This window comes from Hypanus sabinus, chromosome 7 (genome assembly GCF_030144855.1).
Source record: "Hypanus sabinus isolate sHypSab1 chromosome 7, sHypSab1.hap1, whole genome shotgun sequence".
Classification (NCBI taxonomy): domain Eukaryota; kingdom Metazoa; phylum Chordata; class Chondrichthyes; order Myliobatiformes; family Dasyatidae; genus Hypanus; species Hypanus sabinus.
In genome coordinates this window covers 99411538-99431246 of record NC_082712.1, presented here as the reverse complement: position 1 = coordinate 99431246, position 19709 = coordinate 99411538, and the positions used below count along the sequence as shown (strand labels likewise).

General features: G+C 47.2%; 1 protein-coding gene across 3 annotated transcripts in view; it reads right to left on the bottom strand.

The window, feature by feature from the left end:
• Positions 1-2605: 2605 nt before the first annotated feature.
• The window catches only part of LOC132397042 (polyunsaturated fatty acid 5-lipoxygenase-like), a 34458-nt gene continuing 17354 nt past the window's right edge, over positions 2606-19709 (bottom strand). Inside the window, exons 9-14 of one of the 3 annotated variants that reach the window (XM_059975286.1) lie at positions 19120-19206; positions 10084-10253; positions 7013-7134; positions 5876-5976; positions 4312-4482; positions 2606-3445 (exon numbers count right to left, since the gene is read on the bottom strand). In XM_059975286.1, coding sequence (XP_059831269.1) covers positions 3266-3445; positions 4312-4482; positions 5876-5976; positions 7013-7134; positions 10084-10253; positions 19120-19206 — 831 coding nt within the window. In that variant the 3' untranslated portion in view covers positions 2606-3265. Of the gene's footprint in view, positions 3446-4311; positions 4483-5865; positions 5977-7012; positions 7135-10083; positions 10254-19119; positions 19207-19709 lie in introns of those variants that run through there. The other 2 variants (XR_009513246.1, XM_059975287.1) reach the window with 2 other exon arrangements.

Sequence of the window (19709 nt, the reverse complement as noted above, 5' to 3'; positions counted from 1 at the left end):
TATATTGGTATCAGTGACATAGGTAGGAAAGGGGAGGAGGTCCTGAAGAGTGGACATAGGTAGAAATCTGAAAAGGAGGACCTCCAGGGTCGTAACCCCTGCCTTGTTGTCTGTGCCACATGCCACTTAGGGTAAGAATAGGATGATTTGGCAGATGAATGTGCGGCTGAAGAACTGGTGCGGGGAGCAGGCTTTCAGATTTTTGGATCATTGGGATCTCTTCTGGGAAGATACAGGATACTTGTACAAAGAAGGATGTGTTACATGTGAACCCGAGGGGTCCAATATTGTTGCAGGCAGGATACTCGAGCTGATGGGGAGGGGTTAAGCAAATTGGGGGGGGGGAAGTGCAGGAATTGGAGCAATAAGGCTGAGGACAGGGCAGTTGAGTAGCAGTAGGGGAGGTGCCATAGAGATTGGGGCAATGTCTGTAGTTATTTGTCATCTAGATCAACAATCTGGATGATAATGTGATAAACTGTATCAACAAATTTGTCAATGACACCAAGGCTGGAACTGTAGTGGACAGTCTACCAAAGCTTGCAACTGAATCCGGACTGCTGGAAATATCAGCTGATAAATGGTAGATGGAAATTAGTAGACATGTGAGATGTTGCCCTTTGGGAGGGTGGATGGGCCCCTCCCCTGTAGGGGGGTGGGTCAGTGATGGGAGCTTAGCGATTACCGCAATGTTATAACAGCTTGGGGCATCGCAGTTCAATTCCGGTGTCCTCGCTGAGCAACTTTGTATGTTCCTTCCACGTGACCTTGGGTTTCCTCTGGGTGCTCCAGCTTCCCAACACAACTGGGCCATCGCTTAATGAAGCCAAGATGTTCTTGGCTCGATGTGTCCCAATTAACCAGAATTCACTGTGTACCCATGAGTGATGGAGCTGAGGATCGAGTGGGACCACCACCCAGCTGTCACAGTGTAGTCTGTAGGAGCCACTTCAGCATTTAGCCCACAAGCCTGGCACTTTTTCCTGTGTTACATTTGCAGTCTTTCATTCCTCCTTGTCTTCTGCATGTAAAGGGGATTTCTTCTTTTTCTTTGTTACTGTGTATGTAATCAAAATGGCTTCTTTGTTTTGTTAAAAGTAGGAATGCTTCTTTGTTGCGAGAGAGTGCTGGAAGCTTGTTTGGGTTAAAATTTACTGATAATGAGAATTGTATTCCTTTGTGAACCAATTGGGATTAATGTTGTTCATTCTTCTGAGTCTGTGAGCTATTGTTGGCGGGCTTTTGGGGAGATCGGCGCAAGGGGGTAAGAGAGAGAGGACGCGATGCTGTAAACTGGGCAAGGAACGGACCCCAAGTGGGGGTCCGAGGCCAGGAGGTACCCCGAGGAGAGGAGATGAAGATAGATGTGCTTGGTTGACCACTTCGGGTGGTCCTGAGCTGCAAGTCGAAGAGTTCAGAGGGGATCGAATAGTGGCCAGAAGACTTCAGTAATTGAGCTCCAACGGTTGTGCACGAAGTGGTTTGGACTTTGATAAGTTGGCGCCTTTTCTTTATTTTCTTTTCCTTCATATATACTGTATCATTATTAATCACTTAGTTATAATAATCTTTATAAATTGTACTCATTTAATCACATATGGTGTACTGTCTGTTTTTGGGCGAGGCGGGGACATCACACAGCATCCACACCATCTGATTACCCAGTTTGATGGGGCCGAAGGCTGCTCCCCCTAGACGAGAACGAGCTGAGCGAGCCTGAGGCGACCCAGGGGTTACATGCAGAATCCAGAGTATTTTGGCAAATTATAGCCATCTCTTCTGCCACGACCTTTAAGACCCCACAACACAAGCCATAGCTCCAGGGACTATGCTGGACTTTCTCTCTCGTGGACAGACTTCTTTAAGTGAACAAAATAAGGAAACTGTACACACATTCTGATCAGGTTAAATTCCAACTGAATTCTTCATATGGGATTTTCAATTGTACAGAGCACTGTCGATTAACATCTGAGGTTAGACAGGTTAAAACCAGGAAAACAGCTAGGGTGTTGCCTTTCCCAGTCTTACTGAGGCTCCCCCCACTCGATTGGTGACTTCAATGGGGACTGTTTGATGAGACCTACTGAATAGTGTAATATTCCCCAAATTCCCTTCAAGCCTGGATTCTGTTGGTCGCGTGCCTTCCTGTTTCCATGGGGGCATGGGTTCAAATCCCACCACTGCCATTAGGTATATACCACATCTACCTCATGGCACAACAGTGTAGTTGTCATCAGAATGCTCTACATTGCCAGTCTCTAGTGTTCAATTCCACCACTGTGTGTACCGAGTTTGTAACGTTCCCTTTATGACCGCCACAGTTTCCTCCAGGTGCTCTGGTTTCCACCAGATTCCCAAGATGTACAGGTTAGGGTTAGTAAGTTTTCTCCAAGCTATGTTGGTGCTGGAAGCATGGCAATTCTTACTGGCTTCCCACAGCAATTTCTTGGATGGTGATACAAGCAACATATTTCACTGTATGTTTAAATGGGCCATAGGGCATGTTTGTGTGCTGTAGTGTTCTATGACTTAGTAACTTTAGAGGGCAGTCTGTAACCCAAGCACCATTCAGAGTTTTCAGAATTGTAATGACACAGAGTTTTATCGATCACATTTATTGCAACCTCCTAATGATCACATTCAGCGTGAAGCCCAGCAGTCCCGGAGTGCAAAGCTCAGGTAGAACGCTGCCAGAAAGCCAGCCACAACAATCTGCATATGCTGGAAATTGGAAGCCATAACAGAAAAAGCTGAAAATGATGCGCAGTTCTGAAAGAGGGATGGGGGAAGAGATGTCCAGAGTGATCTTGGGGTCCAAGTCCAGAGCTGCAAGTTGCTCTGCAAGTGGAGAAGGTGGTGGAGAAGGCGTACATTTGCCTTTATTGATCAGTGTACTGCGTACATGAGTGGAGCTTGCACTGTAGTGAAGTTTGGTAAGGTACCTGTCTGAGTATCAGCAGCAGTTCCGATCACCCTGTTACTGCAAGGGCTTGGAGGCTTTGGAGAGGATACAGAAGGGGTTCATTGGATAAGGATTCTGTTTTGAAGAGGATCCCTCACTGGCAATCGTGAAGTAGGGGACTTGGCATTCATTGAGGAGATGTAGGCATCAAATCTGCCTCATCCAGGTCAGAGAGAGGAAGGTAGGAAGGAAGAAGTGGAGTCAGTTTGGCAATAAGCGCTATAGAAATTTGAGGCTTGAATTCTCATCTGACCCCAAAGCATAAAGCACAGAGGAAGCAATGGCCAGCGGTGGGATGGGCCTTCATATCGCCACACTGTTCTCGATGACACTTGGCATAAGGTACGTATACTTCAGCTCAAGGCCCTCATTGCGCTTCTTTATCTCATTCTCGATGTACACGAGTTCTTTCTGGAACTTCTGGATGCATTCCTTAGCTTCCGGTTCAATGAAGCGTTGTTCCATGTACGTACCCAAGCTCGCCTGCGGGAAGTAGAGAGATTTATTCCTGATGGATGGGGGTAGTAATCAGTCTGAAGGGGTAGCGGACACACACACACACACACACACAATTCCTGATACCCCTCTCCATATCCTCACTTGGTGCGATGGACACTGATCGCTCCCCTGTAGACCATTAGCTGTTTCCTTCACCCCATGACTGATGTGAATAAAGATCCCTCGGACCCTTCCCTTGCTGTTCCATACAGTGGAGCTGTGTTCGGGCCATGTGCTGTTTACAATGGCAGCATTGGTGATGTATGGGTAGCCTTGGCTTGACTCACTACAAGTTGAGGTGTCAGGTCTCCCTACACACAGATTGTGTTCCATATTCTTCTCCATTAGTAAAACGGAGTGCGGCAACAGACCCTTCAGGTCAACTGGTCCATGCCAACTGAGGCGCCCATCTGAGCTAATCCCATTTCCCCATGTTCCTCTAAAACTTTCCTGTCCATGGGCCTGTCCTGATGACCCTTAACCATCGTTATTGTTCCAGCCTCAACCACGTCATCTGGCAGCTTGTTCCACGCCTTCTGTGCAGAAGATGTCCCTAAGCTCTGTCCTTAATCTTTCTCCTCTCACCTTAAACCTGTGCCTTGTCTTTAGTTCCCTTTCCCTGGGAGCAAGTTGCCCTCTGTTCCCCTCATGATCACATACAGCTCCATATGGTCACCCATCAGTCTCCAACACTCCCGGAGTAAAGTCTTAACCCGCCCAACCTCTCCTTATAACTCAAGACTCAATCTCTTTTTCACTCTTCTCAGTTTAATGACATCACATAATTGAAAGGCATCATCTCAGAGTTGGCGTCTAGGTGCCTTATAGTCCTTTGGTGTTATACTACTTACTTCAGAGGGAGATGGTCCACTGAGCAGATGGATGGTTGCAAGGACCACCACCGAGGCACTTTTCATCGGCAAGGTGTTTAAGATGTCTTCCTCAGTGACTTTCCCCTTTTCTGTGGGCGCTGGTTTCTGCATGGTGGAAGGACTGTTGGGGACACAGGATCCCCAGTCAAACTGTGAAATAAGTCAGGCGTTAGATACAATGCTTACTCTTACCTGAGGTTTTGCTGTACCAGGGTCTCGCAACAGCGACGTGAGTGCATAGAACATGGAACAGAACATGGCATCGTAGCACGGGCCCTTTGCCACACATTCAGCATACGGATTGTAATTGATTCTACTTCTCTGTTCTACTGTGAAAGCTCACAATACTCAGAATTTTAACCATCAAATTACTTTAGAAAAGTGTCTTTCACAATCTCCTGTCCTATCATTAAGACACATCTCATCCTCCGTTACTTCTAAGATCCATCAGTTCCTCCGCACTACTTGTATTTTGCTTCAAATCGATCCTTCCAAAGTGAATCACCTCATACATTTCTGGATTAAATTCCATCTGCCTCTTTTCAGCTAAGGTCTGCATTCTGTCAATGTTCTTTTCAACCCTTGACAATCTTCTACACTATCCACAACTCCACCAATCTTCGTGTCATCATACCGGAAATATTTGACTGGGGAAACATTGGGGAAACATCTGGCTCAGCAGGATAACCTTGGGAGTTTGGATGGAGCTAGAAATGGGGAAAGATAAACAAGAGTCATTTAAATTGCTTCTCATATGAATCCTGTTGAGCGACGGTAGAATGTGATGCGTTTGGAATTGTGAAACCAAAGATTACATTAGTTCCTGCAAAGAACAGTTGGAAATTAGTAATAAAATTATGGTCAGCCACACTCTTGGCTAGCAGAGCATTATGGACTGAATGGCCTTATTTGCTGTATGCTACGATTGATGATGGCCTGTTGGGATCAGAGAAGAGTGCTCCTGTGCATCCCATCATTCTGATTGCTTTGATTGAGCAGGGAATGACGTTTTGGTGAGGGAGAGGACTGCTGGGAGCAAACAGCTGAGAAATCCTCTCCCCTATAATCCCTTCTTCTCAACTGCCCATCTCTCCCCTCTTGACAGGTACGTCTCCTTATTTCTTTTCCACTGTGATTGACTTCTTCTCCAGCCCTTTACCTTCTATCTATCTGCTCCCAGCTTCTCAGTTCAGCTCTCCTCTCTCCCAGTCACCTATCCTCACTTTTCTCCTGGCACCTTGTACTAATTTTCCTTCCCCCAGCATCTAATTCCGGTCTCTGTCAGCTTTCTTTCCAGTCTTTCCAGCCTGAAATGTTAACTGTTTATTCCCCTTGGTGGATGCATCTGACCTGTTGAGTTTCTGCAGCTACTTGTGTGCGTTACTGAGTAATATCCAGCTCAGACTGAATGCTTAACGGTCTGAAAATTGTGTTCGGTCACCAGACACTGCTCGGAATGTCTCTGTTTGTGTGAGGTCTGTTTCTGACCAGTCATGCTCTACTTGATACAGTGGAGTGTAAATTCAATGAAACCTGAGCTGACCAGTCCGGCATTCACTGCAGAGTGCTGGGCAGAACAACTGAATACGACCATGGTCAGGTACTTGACGAGATCGCCCTTGGTGGAGAATGACGTGGGGAAACCTAGAGAGAGAATATTGAAGCCATCAGTGAAATTAACAGGAGACAAACAATCACTCAGCACAGAGTACGCAATGTGTGGACATGAGTGCGTCATCTCGCAGTCCTGTCCCACCAATAATCTTTCCTCTGCTCCGTCAACGTGTTCGGGGAGTGGAGGTTCTCACGCTGCTCTGTCCATGTCCCTGTGTTTCGAGGACTACTAAACAAACATTAACCAAAGTCCTCCAACTTTATCAGTCTAGAAAATAACACCAAGCCTCACCTCATATTGTGAGCAGTTCTGAACCACTTATCTGAGAAAGGGTGTGCTGGCATTGGAAAGAGACCAAAGGTGGTTCGAGAAAATGATCCCAGGAATGTAGGGGTTCATGTATGAGGAGCGTTTGATTGCTTTGGGCCTGAACCTGCTGGAGGGTACAAGAATGGGGTTGGGGGCTAGATAGAAAATACGTGGAGAATATGTTTCCTAAATTGGGGGAATCTAAGACTAAAGGGCGGTGACTCAGAACAAGTCGTCCCTTTCAACCAGAGAACACGGGGGATTCCTTGAGCCAGAGGGTGATGATTCAGTAAAATACAATGCCACAGACAAATGTGGTGGCCAAGTCATTTGGGTTCATTTAAAGCAGAGATTGATAGATTCTTGATTAGTGAGGGTGTCAAATGCTATGAAGACAGGAGAATGGGTTTGTGAGGAACTCCTCTGAACTTCTGGCCCTGATGGAAAACACTCAGAACCTTGGCTTCCTGCATCGGGCTGTAACACGCAAACTACGTACTCCCAACCCCACCAGAACCCTGCTCCCTCCATCTGTGTCAGAGTCCACCAGTTCCGCGCAGGCCTCACCGGTCACCCGGGGGTCAGTATTCCGAGTCCCAGGACGCAATAACAATCCGAGATCAATGTGCTGCCCATAATCAGTGAACCAACAGTAGGCCCAGAGCAGAAGACACACAATACATAATTTATTAAATCAAGAGGGGTGAAGACAGTGCACAGAGACAGGGAGATCATTCAGATAATTGGAAGTGGAACCTGAGGACTGTTTAGCCAGGAATCCTTCAGTGAAGATTTCCTTTGCCCATTCATGAATTTCCTCATCCTCCTGGACGGATGCATCGCTCTTGTAGTAAATGTCAACAATGTTTGCCACGAAGCTTTGAGAGAAGGAGAGCAAATTGTTGGAGACGGAGAAGAAACCGAGGCCGCACTGGTTTAACACCAGAAAACCGACAAACAGTACTGGAGAGAGGATGTGAGTGAGGGGGCAATGAAAGGAGTGATTTAGGGAGAGAGGGACAGAGGGAGAGAGACAATGAATGGAGTGAAAGAGGAAGGGTGGGAGAGGGAGGAGGGGAATGGGATGAGAGTGATGGAGAGGGAGAGATTGAGAGTGGGTTGGAGGAAGTGTGTGAGGAAGTAAGTGAAGGAGAGAGGTTGGAAGTGAACACAGGTGTGAGGTAGGAGGGAGGGAGGGTGGGAGAGAAGGGGATGAGGAAGGGAAGGGCCACTACGGAAGTGGTCGGGCAGGGTGGTCGAGTTGTTGCTGGTCGCACAGGTTAGGACATCACTTTCCTGGAATTGAAAATCAGATGACATTCAGACGGTGAATTTCCCCCCAGAGGGAGGCACAGAGCAGTGTGGAGAGAACTGAAGGGTAGTGCAGAGAATTTCAGGGCAATTGCAAAAACACTGACATCTTTGCCCAAATCAGAGCAGGAGACATTTACAAGGATTTTACTGTGAATAGGAACACCTTGGTTAGGACTTTATTTCCTGAAGCGTCGGAAAATGAGGGACGATTTGATAGAGGTGTACAAAATTTGAGAGTCAGAGCTAGAATTAATGGAAGCAGGTTTGTTTTTCCACTGAGGCTGCGATCAGAAGTAGAGGTCACGGGTTAAAGGTGAAATATTTAAAGGGAATGTGAGAGGGAATTTCTTCACTTAGAGGGCAGTGTGAGTGGGGAGTGAGCTGCTCGTGACGTGGTGAATGTCGGCTTCATTGCAATATTTTTGACAGAAATCTGGACAGGGATGGATGTGAGGGATATAAGGGCAGGTATCCAGGTGCAGTTCGATGGGATGAGACAGAAATCAAGGTAGAATGGACTAGATGGGCCAAAGGGACTCTCTGCCACAATACTCTGACTTGATAACAGAGCTCCCAGCACTGATGCCAGAAGAACACCAGTTCCACATCACACTGTTCACTGTTCACACTGTTCACATCTACCCCCACATGCCTTCATCTTTTGGAGCAGCTTACCCCAAGAGGGCTTGGTTGATGTTTTTGTGAATCTGACATAGGTAATGAGCACTGACCTGCTGGCTGGTGAAGGGTTTTGGGTGCAGGATAAGGAGGAGTCGGGGTTCAGCAGCTGTCAAGTCCAGCTGTGAACAGCTGCACAGTTTGTGTGGGTGAGGGGTGGTTATCCCAGAAGCACAACCAGCCGCTGAGTGGAGTCCCCCAGCCGTCATCAGTACATTAATAAACACATTACAGAGGAGGGCAGAAAAGGCCTCCTGGCCATTGACATTGAAGGGCAGGATCCACGGGAGCTTAGTGAGGGGCAGACGGATGTGGGGGGGATGGGGGTCGGTGCAACTCTACAGCTACCCGAAAGATGTAACACGGTGGTAAAGAGGGCAGATGGCAGACTTGCATCCCAGGTGATGTTCTGCTAATCAAAATGAGATGCAGCTGCAACCTGATTTGGCAGTCTTTATACTGAGTGTCAAATGGTGAATCTGTGGAATTCATTGCCACAGACAGTTGGCAAGACCACGTCATTGGATTCTGGTTAATTGAGCCATTGGTTAATCGAGGCAGCTGCTTATTTCATAAAGAACAAAAACTAATAGAGAAAATAGCCAGGATTCCCTTCACTTATTTGGGACAAGCTGCTGCTTAATTGGGACAGGAGGCTGTTACCAAACAGCTTCTAACTCACATCTGTCACGTGGAATTTTCTGACTGTTAGACACTCCGTCGTACTTAGAACAAATGGTTTTTAAATTGTGTCAGTTGCTTGTGTTTCTGTTCAACAAGCTATAGATTTTGTCGCTGACGGTTGGTGAGAAATAATCAGTAAGACAATTCAGAATTGTGTTGCTCTCTGCGATTTCAAACATTCAGACATGGAGATGCCAGAAACAGCTGGAAGTATAAATGAAATGATTTCACTTCTTCTACAAGTTATGTATTATGACGAATTGAAATGTATTGGCAATCACCCTGAAGATTACAATGAAAATGAAGGTTTATGGGATAAAATCATCGACAGCATTATTTGAAGGGAGTTTAGAGTCTGCACTAGGTGCTTGCACTGAATTTAATCAATTACATTCAGTCAAAAGATTGTGGCAGCTTACATACACTGGACGTATTCCACCATTGAAAACAATCAGGAACTAATTCTGTAATGTTCTAATTTTTTCTGTGTTTTATTTACATATATAATTTGTTGGTTATATAGAAGTTTATCTTTTTTCTACCTTTTTAACTATTTCCATGAAATAGCTGCTTAATTGGGCCAAAATGTACTGTTCTTGATGTGTCCCAATTAACCAGAATGTACTCAATTTAAAGCAGAGATTGATTGGTTCTTGATTAGTAAGGGTGTTAGTCGTAAAGGGAGAAGATAGAAGAATGTGATTGACAGGGAACATAAATCAGCGACAATGGTATGGCCTAATTCTGCTCCTATTTTATACTCTAATGTTCTTATGTTTATACTCTAATGTGCCTTCTATTGTGGTCAGCACAGAGATGACGGCCGAAGGGCCTGTTTCTGAGCTGTACTGTTTGATGCTTCAACCTCTGGCACCAGCCTCCTCCTCCCTGTTGTTAACACCATTCACAGTAACGCTACAGAGGCTCTGAGATAAAGTGGCTGCCTGCCCGCACCAGGGAGCTCCTGGTAAGTGGTCCCAGCACCTCCTACGTGGAGAGCTCCAGTTATCATCCCTGATGGTGATGGAAGCTGTGACACTGGTGCCCAGTGGAGTGACCTGTGTTCCTTTCCCATGAGGGATTTAATGGCCAGTGCTGTGTAAAATGGGAGAGATATCGGAGAGGGAGAACATTTAGTGACAGACTCTCACTTGTTGATGGCGTGCCAGATCTTCAGAGCATCATCTCTGTAATAGTAGTTGGGGATCTTGTCCACTCTTCGAGAGGCCACATTGTCCGGGAGGCACAGAGATGAGTAGGTCGTGTTCGCCAGAGCACGCTGCAGGATTCTCAGTTTGGCCGTCTCTCCCGTAGAAAAAGCCTGGAATGACAGATCGGAGTGTTCGACCTGGGCACGATACTGGGAGGGAATGAGTCAGCCAGGAACCAAAGTAGCTGAGACCCAGAGTAACTCACAGCATCTATGGAGGGGAATAAACAATAATCAGGTGAAAACCCTTCATCAGACTGGGAAGGAAGTGGGAAGAATGCACAGTAAGGTGGGGTAGGGGAATGACTACAAGATGGCAGGTGACAGGTGAGACCAGGTGAGGCTTCTTATCCTGGCTTCTTGCCCCTTCATTTCCAGTGCTGATTAAGTGTCTTTACCTGAAATGTCGAATCTTTATCCCCATCCGTAGATGCTCTGACTGGCCTCCTGAATTCCTCCAGCATTTTGTGTCTGTTGCTCTGGATTTCCAGCATCTGCAGAGTCTCCTGTCCAGCTGAAGACCTGCTGCCCATACTGGAGCAGAACACTACAGGAACTCTCCGGGAGCATCCTTTGAACACATGCAGAACAGAATACCTGGTAGCAGACACCGGGAGACCTGCTACTGAAGCCCACGCATTGCCCTACCTCCACCTGCAAGACACCGAGCAGTGGGAGTGCAAAGAGGCATTTTCGAGACATGCCCCCTGGGAGGCATTGTCGTGAACTAATGGCACAGTAATTGGACTTTCAGAAGTTCTAAGTTGAAGTCTGTTGATTTTGATGGTATCAGAAATTATCTGGCAAGTGCAGATCGGGACAGGCTGCTTTCTAGCAAAGCTGCACTTGATAGGTGGGAGACTTTCAAAAGTGAAATTTTGAGAGTACAAAGCTTTATGCCTGTCAGAATGAATGGTAAAGATAACAAGTGTTGGGAACCTTGGGTTTCAAGAGGTATTGAAGCCCTGGTTAAGAAACAAACAAAAGTGCATTGCAGATATTGGCAACTAGGAATAAATGAGGTGCTTACGGGGTATAGGAAATACAGAGAACACTTAAAAAAGAAATCAGGAGGGCTAAAAGAGAGCATTGGATTGTGCTAGGTGAAGGAGAAGGAGAATCCTAAGGGATTCTACAGATACGTTAAGAGCAAAAGGATTGCAAGGGACAAAATTGGTCCTGTGGAAGATCAGAATGGTTATCCATGTATGGAAGCTAAAGAGATGGGGGAGATGTTAAATAATATTTTTGCTTCTGTGTCTACTCAGGAGACAGTCACAGAGCTTATAAAAGTGAGGCAAAGCGACATCAGCTTCCTGGACCATATGCAGATTACAGGTGTTTGGATAGACATGGACTGATAAAGGATAGTCAGCATGGCTTTGTGCATGGTAGGTCATGTCTAACCAATCTCAGAGAGTTTTTTGAGGAAACTACCAGGAAAATGAATGCAGGTAAGGCAGTGGATGTTGACTATATGCTTTTGCAGGGCATTTGACAAGGTCCCACATGGAGGCTTGTCAAAAAGGTTCAGTCGCTCGGCATTCAAGATGAGGTGGTAAATTGGAGTAGACATTGGCTTTGTGGCAAAAGCCAGAGAGTGGAAGCAGATGGTTTGCCTCTCTAACTGGAGGCCTGTGACTAGTGGAGTACTGTGGGGATTGGTGCTGGGTTCTTTGTTGTTAGTCATCTATATCAATGATCTGGATGATAATGTGGTAAAGTGGATCAGCAAATTTGCAGATGACACCAAGACTGGGGGTGTAGTGAACAGCGAGGAAGATTATCAAAGCTTGAGGTGGGACCTGGACCAGCTGGAAAATAGCAGATGGGATTTAATGCAGACAAGTGTGAGTTTGCACTTCGGTAGGACCAGCCAGAGAAGGGCTGACACAGTGAACGGTCAGGCACTGAGCAGTGTGGCAGAATAAAGGGATCTGCCAATATAGGTGTATTATTCATTGAAAGTGGTGTCACAAGTAGATAGGGTCATAAAGAAAGCTTTTGACACATTGGCCATCAATCAAAGTACTGAGTTTTGGAGATTGGGTGTTATGATGAAGTCATATAAGACTTTGTGTTGGCCTAATTTGGAGTATTGTGTGTAGATTTGGTCGCCTACCTACAGGAAAGATCGTATTAAGGTTGGCAGAGCACAGAGAACATTTACAAGGATGTTGCTGGATCTGGAGTCCTGAGTTTAAGGAAACAATGAATAGGTTAGCAACACACACACACACACAATGTTGGAGGAACTCAGCAGGTCAGGCAATATCTATAGAAAAGACTGTATTTGAAGTTTCGCCCATAAGCCTTCAAGATGTGAGTAGGCAGATGAAACGTTGACTGTACTCTTTTGCACGGAGTGAATGAGGAGAACCCAAGTGCAGGACACAGGCATGGAGATTGAGTTGAGGATGCTGGCACAGATGTGAATGTTGAACAGCAAACAGGATGAATCTTGACACGGAGCTCTGATATGGAGTCCTGACACGGAGATGGGGTATTCATGGAATATCTTGAAACTGGGGCTGAACTTAGAACAAACGGTTCTGAGCAGTCGAGAAACGAAGTTATCATGTGGGAATAGACCAACAAACTGGCAACCTGTGATAGTGACACTATCGTACATTTCACAGTCTCTGATGAAAACTAGGTGTACTGTAATTGAGTAAACTATCAGAAAATGGAGATCTAATGACTGAAATTAGGGCATAATCAGGGAGAAAGGAGCATTAAAGGGGAACAGCCCACCAGAACCATGACAGTACTCCTTCCTCAACGGGAGTCTCCAGTTGACCCCCCCAGGCTTGTCTGGATGGTCCCGATGGAAATCCCGGATGAGAGAAGGGTCCAGGCTGAAGGAGCGGGGAATCCAGGAATGTTCTTCCAGGCCATACTCCTCCCAGTTGACTGGGTACTGGAGACCCCTGCCCCAACGGCGGGCATCCAATAACTGCCGGATGGTGTACGCCGGATGGTCGTCGATGATCTGGGGGGTTGGAGGGGTTTGATCGGAGGGCACAAGGGGTTGACAGAAACCAGTTATAACTGAGAGACGTGAAACGTAGGATAGATCTGCATTGACATAGGTAGTTTGAGCCGGATTGCCGTGGGATTGATAATGCTCTCAATCTCGAAGGGTCCCAGGAAGTGAGGGGTGAGCTTCTTGGGCTCATTCTTGAGAGGAATGGCTCTGGACGAGAGCCACACCATCTGCCCAGGTTGATACTCAGGAGCAGGGGTACGATGGCGGGTGGAAATTTTTCGATTACGGTTGGCTGAGTGAAGCAGGGCCATGCGTGTGTCTTCCAGATTTTTCGGCACGTGTGTGTAAGGGCCTGGACTGACGGCACCGCAATCTCCTCTTCCTGGGCGGGAAACAGCGGGAGTTGGTACCCAAGAGAGCATTCAAATGGAGATTTTCTGGTAGCAGTGCTAACAGAAGGATCTTCACGCTTGCAAAATGAATTGAGGTCCCTGGTCAGAGACAATATCCGAAGGGATTCCGTGCAGTTGGAAAACGTGGGTGACGAGAAGGTCTGCGGTCTCCTGCGCGGAAGGTAGTTTAGGGAGGGCTATAAAATGTACCAACTTGGAGAAATAGTCCATGACAGTGAGTATGGTAGTGTTTCCATGGGAAGGGAGTAGACCGGAAATGAAATCTAGAGCGATGACCAGGGGAAGAAGTAATCCCGCAGGTGGCTGATGGGAGGCTTTTCCACGGAGGCAGACGGAACATGCAGAGACATAGGAACGGGTGTCAGCGTCCATGGAGGGCCACCAGAAATGTGTCTTCAGGAGGGTCGGGTCTGATCGATTCCGAGATGGCAGGCAAAACAAGAAGTGTGTCCCCACTGGAGAACCTGTGATCGAACAGAATTGGGTAAAAAGAGGCGATTAGGAAGTCCGATGCCTGGGTGAGGTCGAGTCCGTTGGGCCTCTGACTCTGGACTCGATCTCCCAGGTGAGAGCAGCCACTGCACAGGATGGCGAAAGGATGGTCTCGGGGTTGGGAAGGTCCTCCTCGGTAACGTATTGATGGGAGAGAGCATTGGGCTTCCCGTTCTTGGACCCCTGACGACAGGTGAGGGTGAACCTGAACCAGCCAAAAATAATGCCCAATGGGGCTGGTGGGGCGGGCCAAATTCAGGCGTTTAGCGACCTGGATATATTCAAGGTTCTTACTGTCTGTCCAGACAATGAACGGGTGTTCCGCCCTCTCCAACCAGTGCCTCCATTCTTCCAATGCCAGTTTGACCGCCAGTAGCTCCCGGTTCCCCACGTCGTAGTTTTGTTCAGCGGGAGACAGTCGGCGGGAGAAGGCACAGGGATGTAGTTTCTGATCTGGGCCCGAACGTTGGGATAGTACCGCTCCCACCCCGGAGTGGGAGGCGTCAACCTCCACAATGAACTGACAGGAGGGGTCCGGTTGAATCAGAACGGGAGCAGACGTGAAACGCCTCTTTAGTTCCGCGAATGCTGAGTCCGCCTTGGAGTTCCAAAGGAAAGGTGTGACAGGTGAGGTAAGTCGGGTAAGGGGAGCCGCCAACTGATTGTAGCTTCTGATGAACCGGTGATAGAAGTTCGCAAACCCCAGGAACCGTCGGAGTTGCTTGCGGTCCGTGGGTTTGGGCCACTCCGCCACAGCCCGGATCTTCTCGGGATTAGCTCTCCTGTCCGCTCTCAATGATATAACCTAGGAAGCTGACCGAGGGGACGTGGAAGTCGCATTTCTCTGCCTTTATGAATAATTTATTCTCACCCATCCTCTGCAGGACTTGACAGACATGATGCACGTGTTGCTGGGGACTACTGGAAAAGATTAGGATGGTTCATCCAGGTAGACAAACACAAAGTGGTTATTAAAGTCTCTTAATGCATCTTTAATCAAGGATTGAAAAACTGCGGGGCATTGGTGAGGCCAAAAGGTATGACCAAGTACGCGAAGTGGCCTAAAGGGGTATTGAAGGCTGTCTTCCACTCGTCCTTATTCGGACCAAATGGTAGGTCCAGCTTCGAGAAGATGGTGGCTCCCTGACGTGGTTCGAACGCAGAACTTAAGAGGCAGTCTTCCGTCCAGTGCCCAAGCTTCCAGAGGGGTAGCTCCTGAGGAATTCTGGCCTGGAAAGCTATGTTTTCATCCAACAGATTCCCCTCAGCACTGGAGTCTATCAAGGAAGACAAGGACAGGGACTGTTGGTTGTAGCTTACAGTAGCTTGGATCTGCATCCAGGATTGGGGAACAGAAGGGAATGTTGTCTGACTCACCTTTCTACTGGTGAGCCCTCCCCTTTTGGCCGAAGGGAACAGGTAGCATGAAAATGGCCAGACTGACCGCAATAGAGACAATCCCCTGCTCTGAATCTGCGGAGTCGCTCTCTGAGAGAAAGACGGCTCGTCCCAGCTGCATTGGTTCCTCTCCCAGGGTGGTGGAAACGGCAGGGCCGGGTGCTATTCCAGGAATGGGAGGAGAGAGAGGTTAGGGCTGGGAGTAGATGGTAAAACGTGCCGTGGGGTGGCCAAAGGAGCAGGGCGACTGGTTCTCTCTCTCTCTCTGACGTTCTCGGAGTCGGTTGTCCAGCCCAGTGGCTAGGGAGATCAATGAATCCAGGCTGTTAGTGCCATCCCTGACCGCCAACTTATGCTTTACCTTGTCACAGAGGCCTTGCCGGGATACCTCCCGGAGTGCCTCATAATTCCAACCCTAGTCGGCCACTAGCATCTGGAACTCCACGGAGTATTCGGCAACTCTGCGTGAGCCTTGACAGAGAGTGAGTGGACACTTAGCAGCATCTTTACTACGGATGGGATGGTCAAGGATCTTTCTCCTTTCTGAGATGAAGGTGGGGAAGAAAGAGCAAGTCTCTGGCTGATTATCCCAGATCGCGGTGGCCCACGCTAAGGCACTTCCTGGCAACAACCCCATAATGTAAGCTATTTTCGAACTGTCTGTGGCTTACGTGGATGGCTGCTGCTTGAACAACAAGAAGCATTGCAGTAGAAAAGCCCGGAACTTCCCCAGATCTCCAGCATAGGGTTCTGGCTCAGGTACATGTGGCTCTCTTAGCGGATGTGTTGTTCACGCATTGGGCGCCGCCACTACAGGCTGTCCGGGCTGGTCAGACAGAGTTCCCGGAGTCGACGGGGTGAAATGAGTGGATACTCGGTCGACCTGTTCACTGACAGGGAACGGAGGTTCTCCATGACATCCCCGAGCAGCTGATCATGCAAGCCCAGTAGGGAGCCCTGGCTGGCGAGGGCCTGTTGTAGGGGATTCGTGCCTGCTGGGTTCATTATGGCCAGTTCGTTCTGTTACACGGAGTGAATGAGGAGAACCCAAGTGCAGGATACAGGCACGGAGACTGAGTTGGAGATGCTGGCACAGACGTGAATGTTGAACAGCAAACAGGATGAATCTTGTCACGGAGCTCTGATATGGAGTCTTGACATGGAGATGGGGTTTTCATGGAATATCTTGAAACTGGAGCTGAACTCAGAACAAACGGTTCTGAGCAGTTGAGAAACGAAGTTATCACGTGGGAATAGACCAACAAACTGGCAACCTGTGATCGTGACGCCATCGTACTTATTCACAGTCTCTGAGGAAAACCAGGTGTACTGTAATTGAGTAAACTAGCAGAAAATGGAGATCTATTGACTGAAATTAGGGCATAATCAGGGAGAAAGGAGTGTTAAAGGGGAATAGCCCACCAGAACCATGACACACTCTTTTCCATAGATGTTTCCTGCTGAGTTCCTTCAGCATTTTGTCTGTGTTGCTTAAACTTCCACTCCCTGCAGATTTTTTTCCTTTTTGTGATTGAAAAGGTTAGAACTTTATTCCTTAGAAGATAAAGGATCAAGAGGAGCTTTGGTGGAGGTATTCAAAATTGTTAGGGGTATCGATAGGGGAAATGCGAGCAGTCTTTTTCCACTGAGGTTGGGTGTGACTACAACCGGAGGTCATGGGTGAAAGGTGAGAATTTTAAGGGGAACAAGAGGGGAAACATCTTCACTCAGAGGGTTATGAGAGCGTGGAAGGATCTACCAGCAGTAATCAAGCACATGAACCTGATCTAAAAGTTTTAGCGAAGTTTGAATATGTACGTGGATGGTAGGGGTATGGGAAGCTAGGGTTCTGGTGCAGGTCGATGGGATTAGGCAGTTAAAATGCTTTTGCATGGATTAAATGGGCTGAAGGGCCCGTTTCTGTTCTGTACTTTTCCATGAACCTGTGGCAGGATTTCCAGCGTATCAATTGTCAACACCAGCCATGCTTGATTTCACTTTTTGGCATAAGTTTTTCCAGTCAGCCAGTGAGATTAAAGGGAGCTGGAAGTACACGAGCACTCCAGACCCCAGATCCAGACTCAGTCCTTCCCCACATTCCCAAACCTGATGATCCCAACCAGAGTCACCTACACTACTGCCACAATCCAGGACCCCGACATGGTCACTTTGCTGATGTGAGCTCACACTGTGAGTCAGAGATGCTGGGGAACTTGAATGGGAATTTGGGAAATCCGATAAGCTCATAGGTTACACGGGAGAGAACTGATGGTGGTGATGGTGTCGTGGTTACAGGATGGTGAGGGTCAGTGTGTGACCGGGTAGGGTAAAATCAAACAGAGTTCAGTCTTGGTAGCTCATGGATAGGGCACACAACATGAGAATGTGGGGGGTATTGGTATGTGATGGCACAGGAGGACCAAGGATCGGGGAGGGGAACATTTGTCAGGAATGTGGAAGGTGGAAGCACATGGTGATAGACTGGTGGAGAAGGCAGATGGGAAACTTGTTTTCATTAGACAGAACACATGAACACAGGAGCAGGGAGGTGCAAAAATAAATGGCGGATCATGTGTAGTTCTGGTCAGCTCAGTACACTGAACTGAGGAGGAAGCTGATAGATTACCCAGGACGTAGCCTGGAACAGAGGGATTGAGTTATGAGGAGAGACAAGAGTCGTGGATCTGTTTCACTCAGAGTGGAGGAGGCCGAGGAAGGTCACGGAGAGGTTTGAGGGCAGAGATCGGCTCGGTCAACTTTTCTCAGTGATTATTGGGTCTAAGACCCAGGGGCACGTATTAACTTCAGGGGTAAAATGGTTACGGGGTTGCAAGGAACATTGTTTTTAACCCAGAATGATGTTGGAATCAGGAACACAGTGCCAGAGAGGGTACGGAGGCAAAGGTGTTCAAAGTGTTTAAGAAACATCAGGACAAGCTCTCGGGTCAGTGATAAAAGACCACAGACCAAGTCCTGGCCAAGGGAATTAGTGTGGGTCAGGATGAGCATGGTGGGACGAAGGGCCTGTTTCAGTGCTGTATAACCACAGACCACGTGTTGTCAGTGGGATTAGTATGGGTTAGCATGTTGTGGTGAGCTGAAGGACCTATTTCTCTGCTGTCGTGCTCCATGTCTGTGCTGTCAATGCGATAAGTTTGTGTCAGTATGGTCGTGGTGGGCCGAATGGCCTGTTGCTGTGGTGCGCGACTGTGTGACTTCGAACCCTCAATATTCAAGGTTGTTTAATGCCATTTCCAACACTCAAGTGTAAATGAGAACGAAAGGATTGTTACTCCAGATCCAATGCAGGACAAATACTTGCAATAAGATAAAGAACACAATAATAAAAGCACACATTAAATATAAATATATAAGATAGCTTATGTACAGTACACAGATTGATTGCATGTCCGTAGAGTGATGCTGGGCACAGGAGTGTCTGTACATAAGGTGACTGACAGTCCAGTACATCAGTCTCCAGGCTCTTGGATTACTGGACACTCACTGTGGAACCACAGTGGCAGAGGTAGTGATGGTGGGGTTGTGGAGGGGTGGGTTAGTGGTTGGTGATGTCAGTCAGCTTCACTACTTGAAGAAAGTAAATGTCTTTGAGTCTGGTGGTCCTGGTGTGGAAGCTACAAAAAATCTGCTTTCAATAAAAAAAGTATTGAAATAAGATGCTCACCTGATCAAAGACCCCACCCTCTGAGATCAGGAGACCTCTTGCTTCGGTGTTGATGTATAAAGTGAATTTCAGGTGAGGCATCAGAAGCTGTAATATTAAAGGTTTGAGCACATTTTGAGTAACTTTACCCAAGATAAGGACACAAGCAATGTCATCGGCCGTTTCTGCTGCATGTTGAGAGGCGGCAAGTCTGCCCCATAATTCAACCACTTTAACTAAGTGGCTACGGTCTACATTAGTAAACGGGATGTGAGCAAGAACTTTAGCTCATCCTTGTCACTGATGGAACGTCTCATTTCATTTTCAATTTTTTTTTATTGATTTAAAAGAATAAGGATGAATACAAGTCAGAGGAGAAGTTATCTTAAATACTTATTTCAATAAATGTACAAAGAAAAGAACATACACTCTCAAAATCATGTATTGTATAATATTGAGCTAATATAAAAAAAGGAACACAACTCCTCTTAACAATTCATAGAAAAAAGACTCAAAGTTTCTATTATTGAGAAAACCTCCCCACTAAACTAACCTAAAACAAAAAAAGGGGGACTGGGCAGTCCATTTTGAGGATATAATTTAAAAAAAGA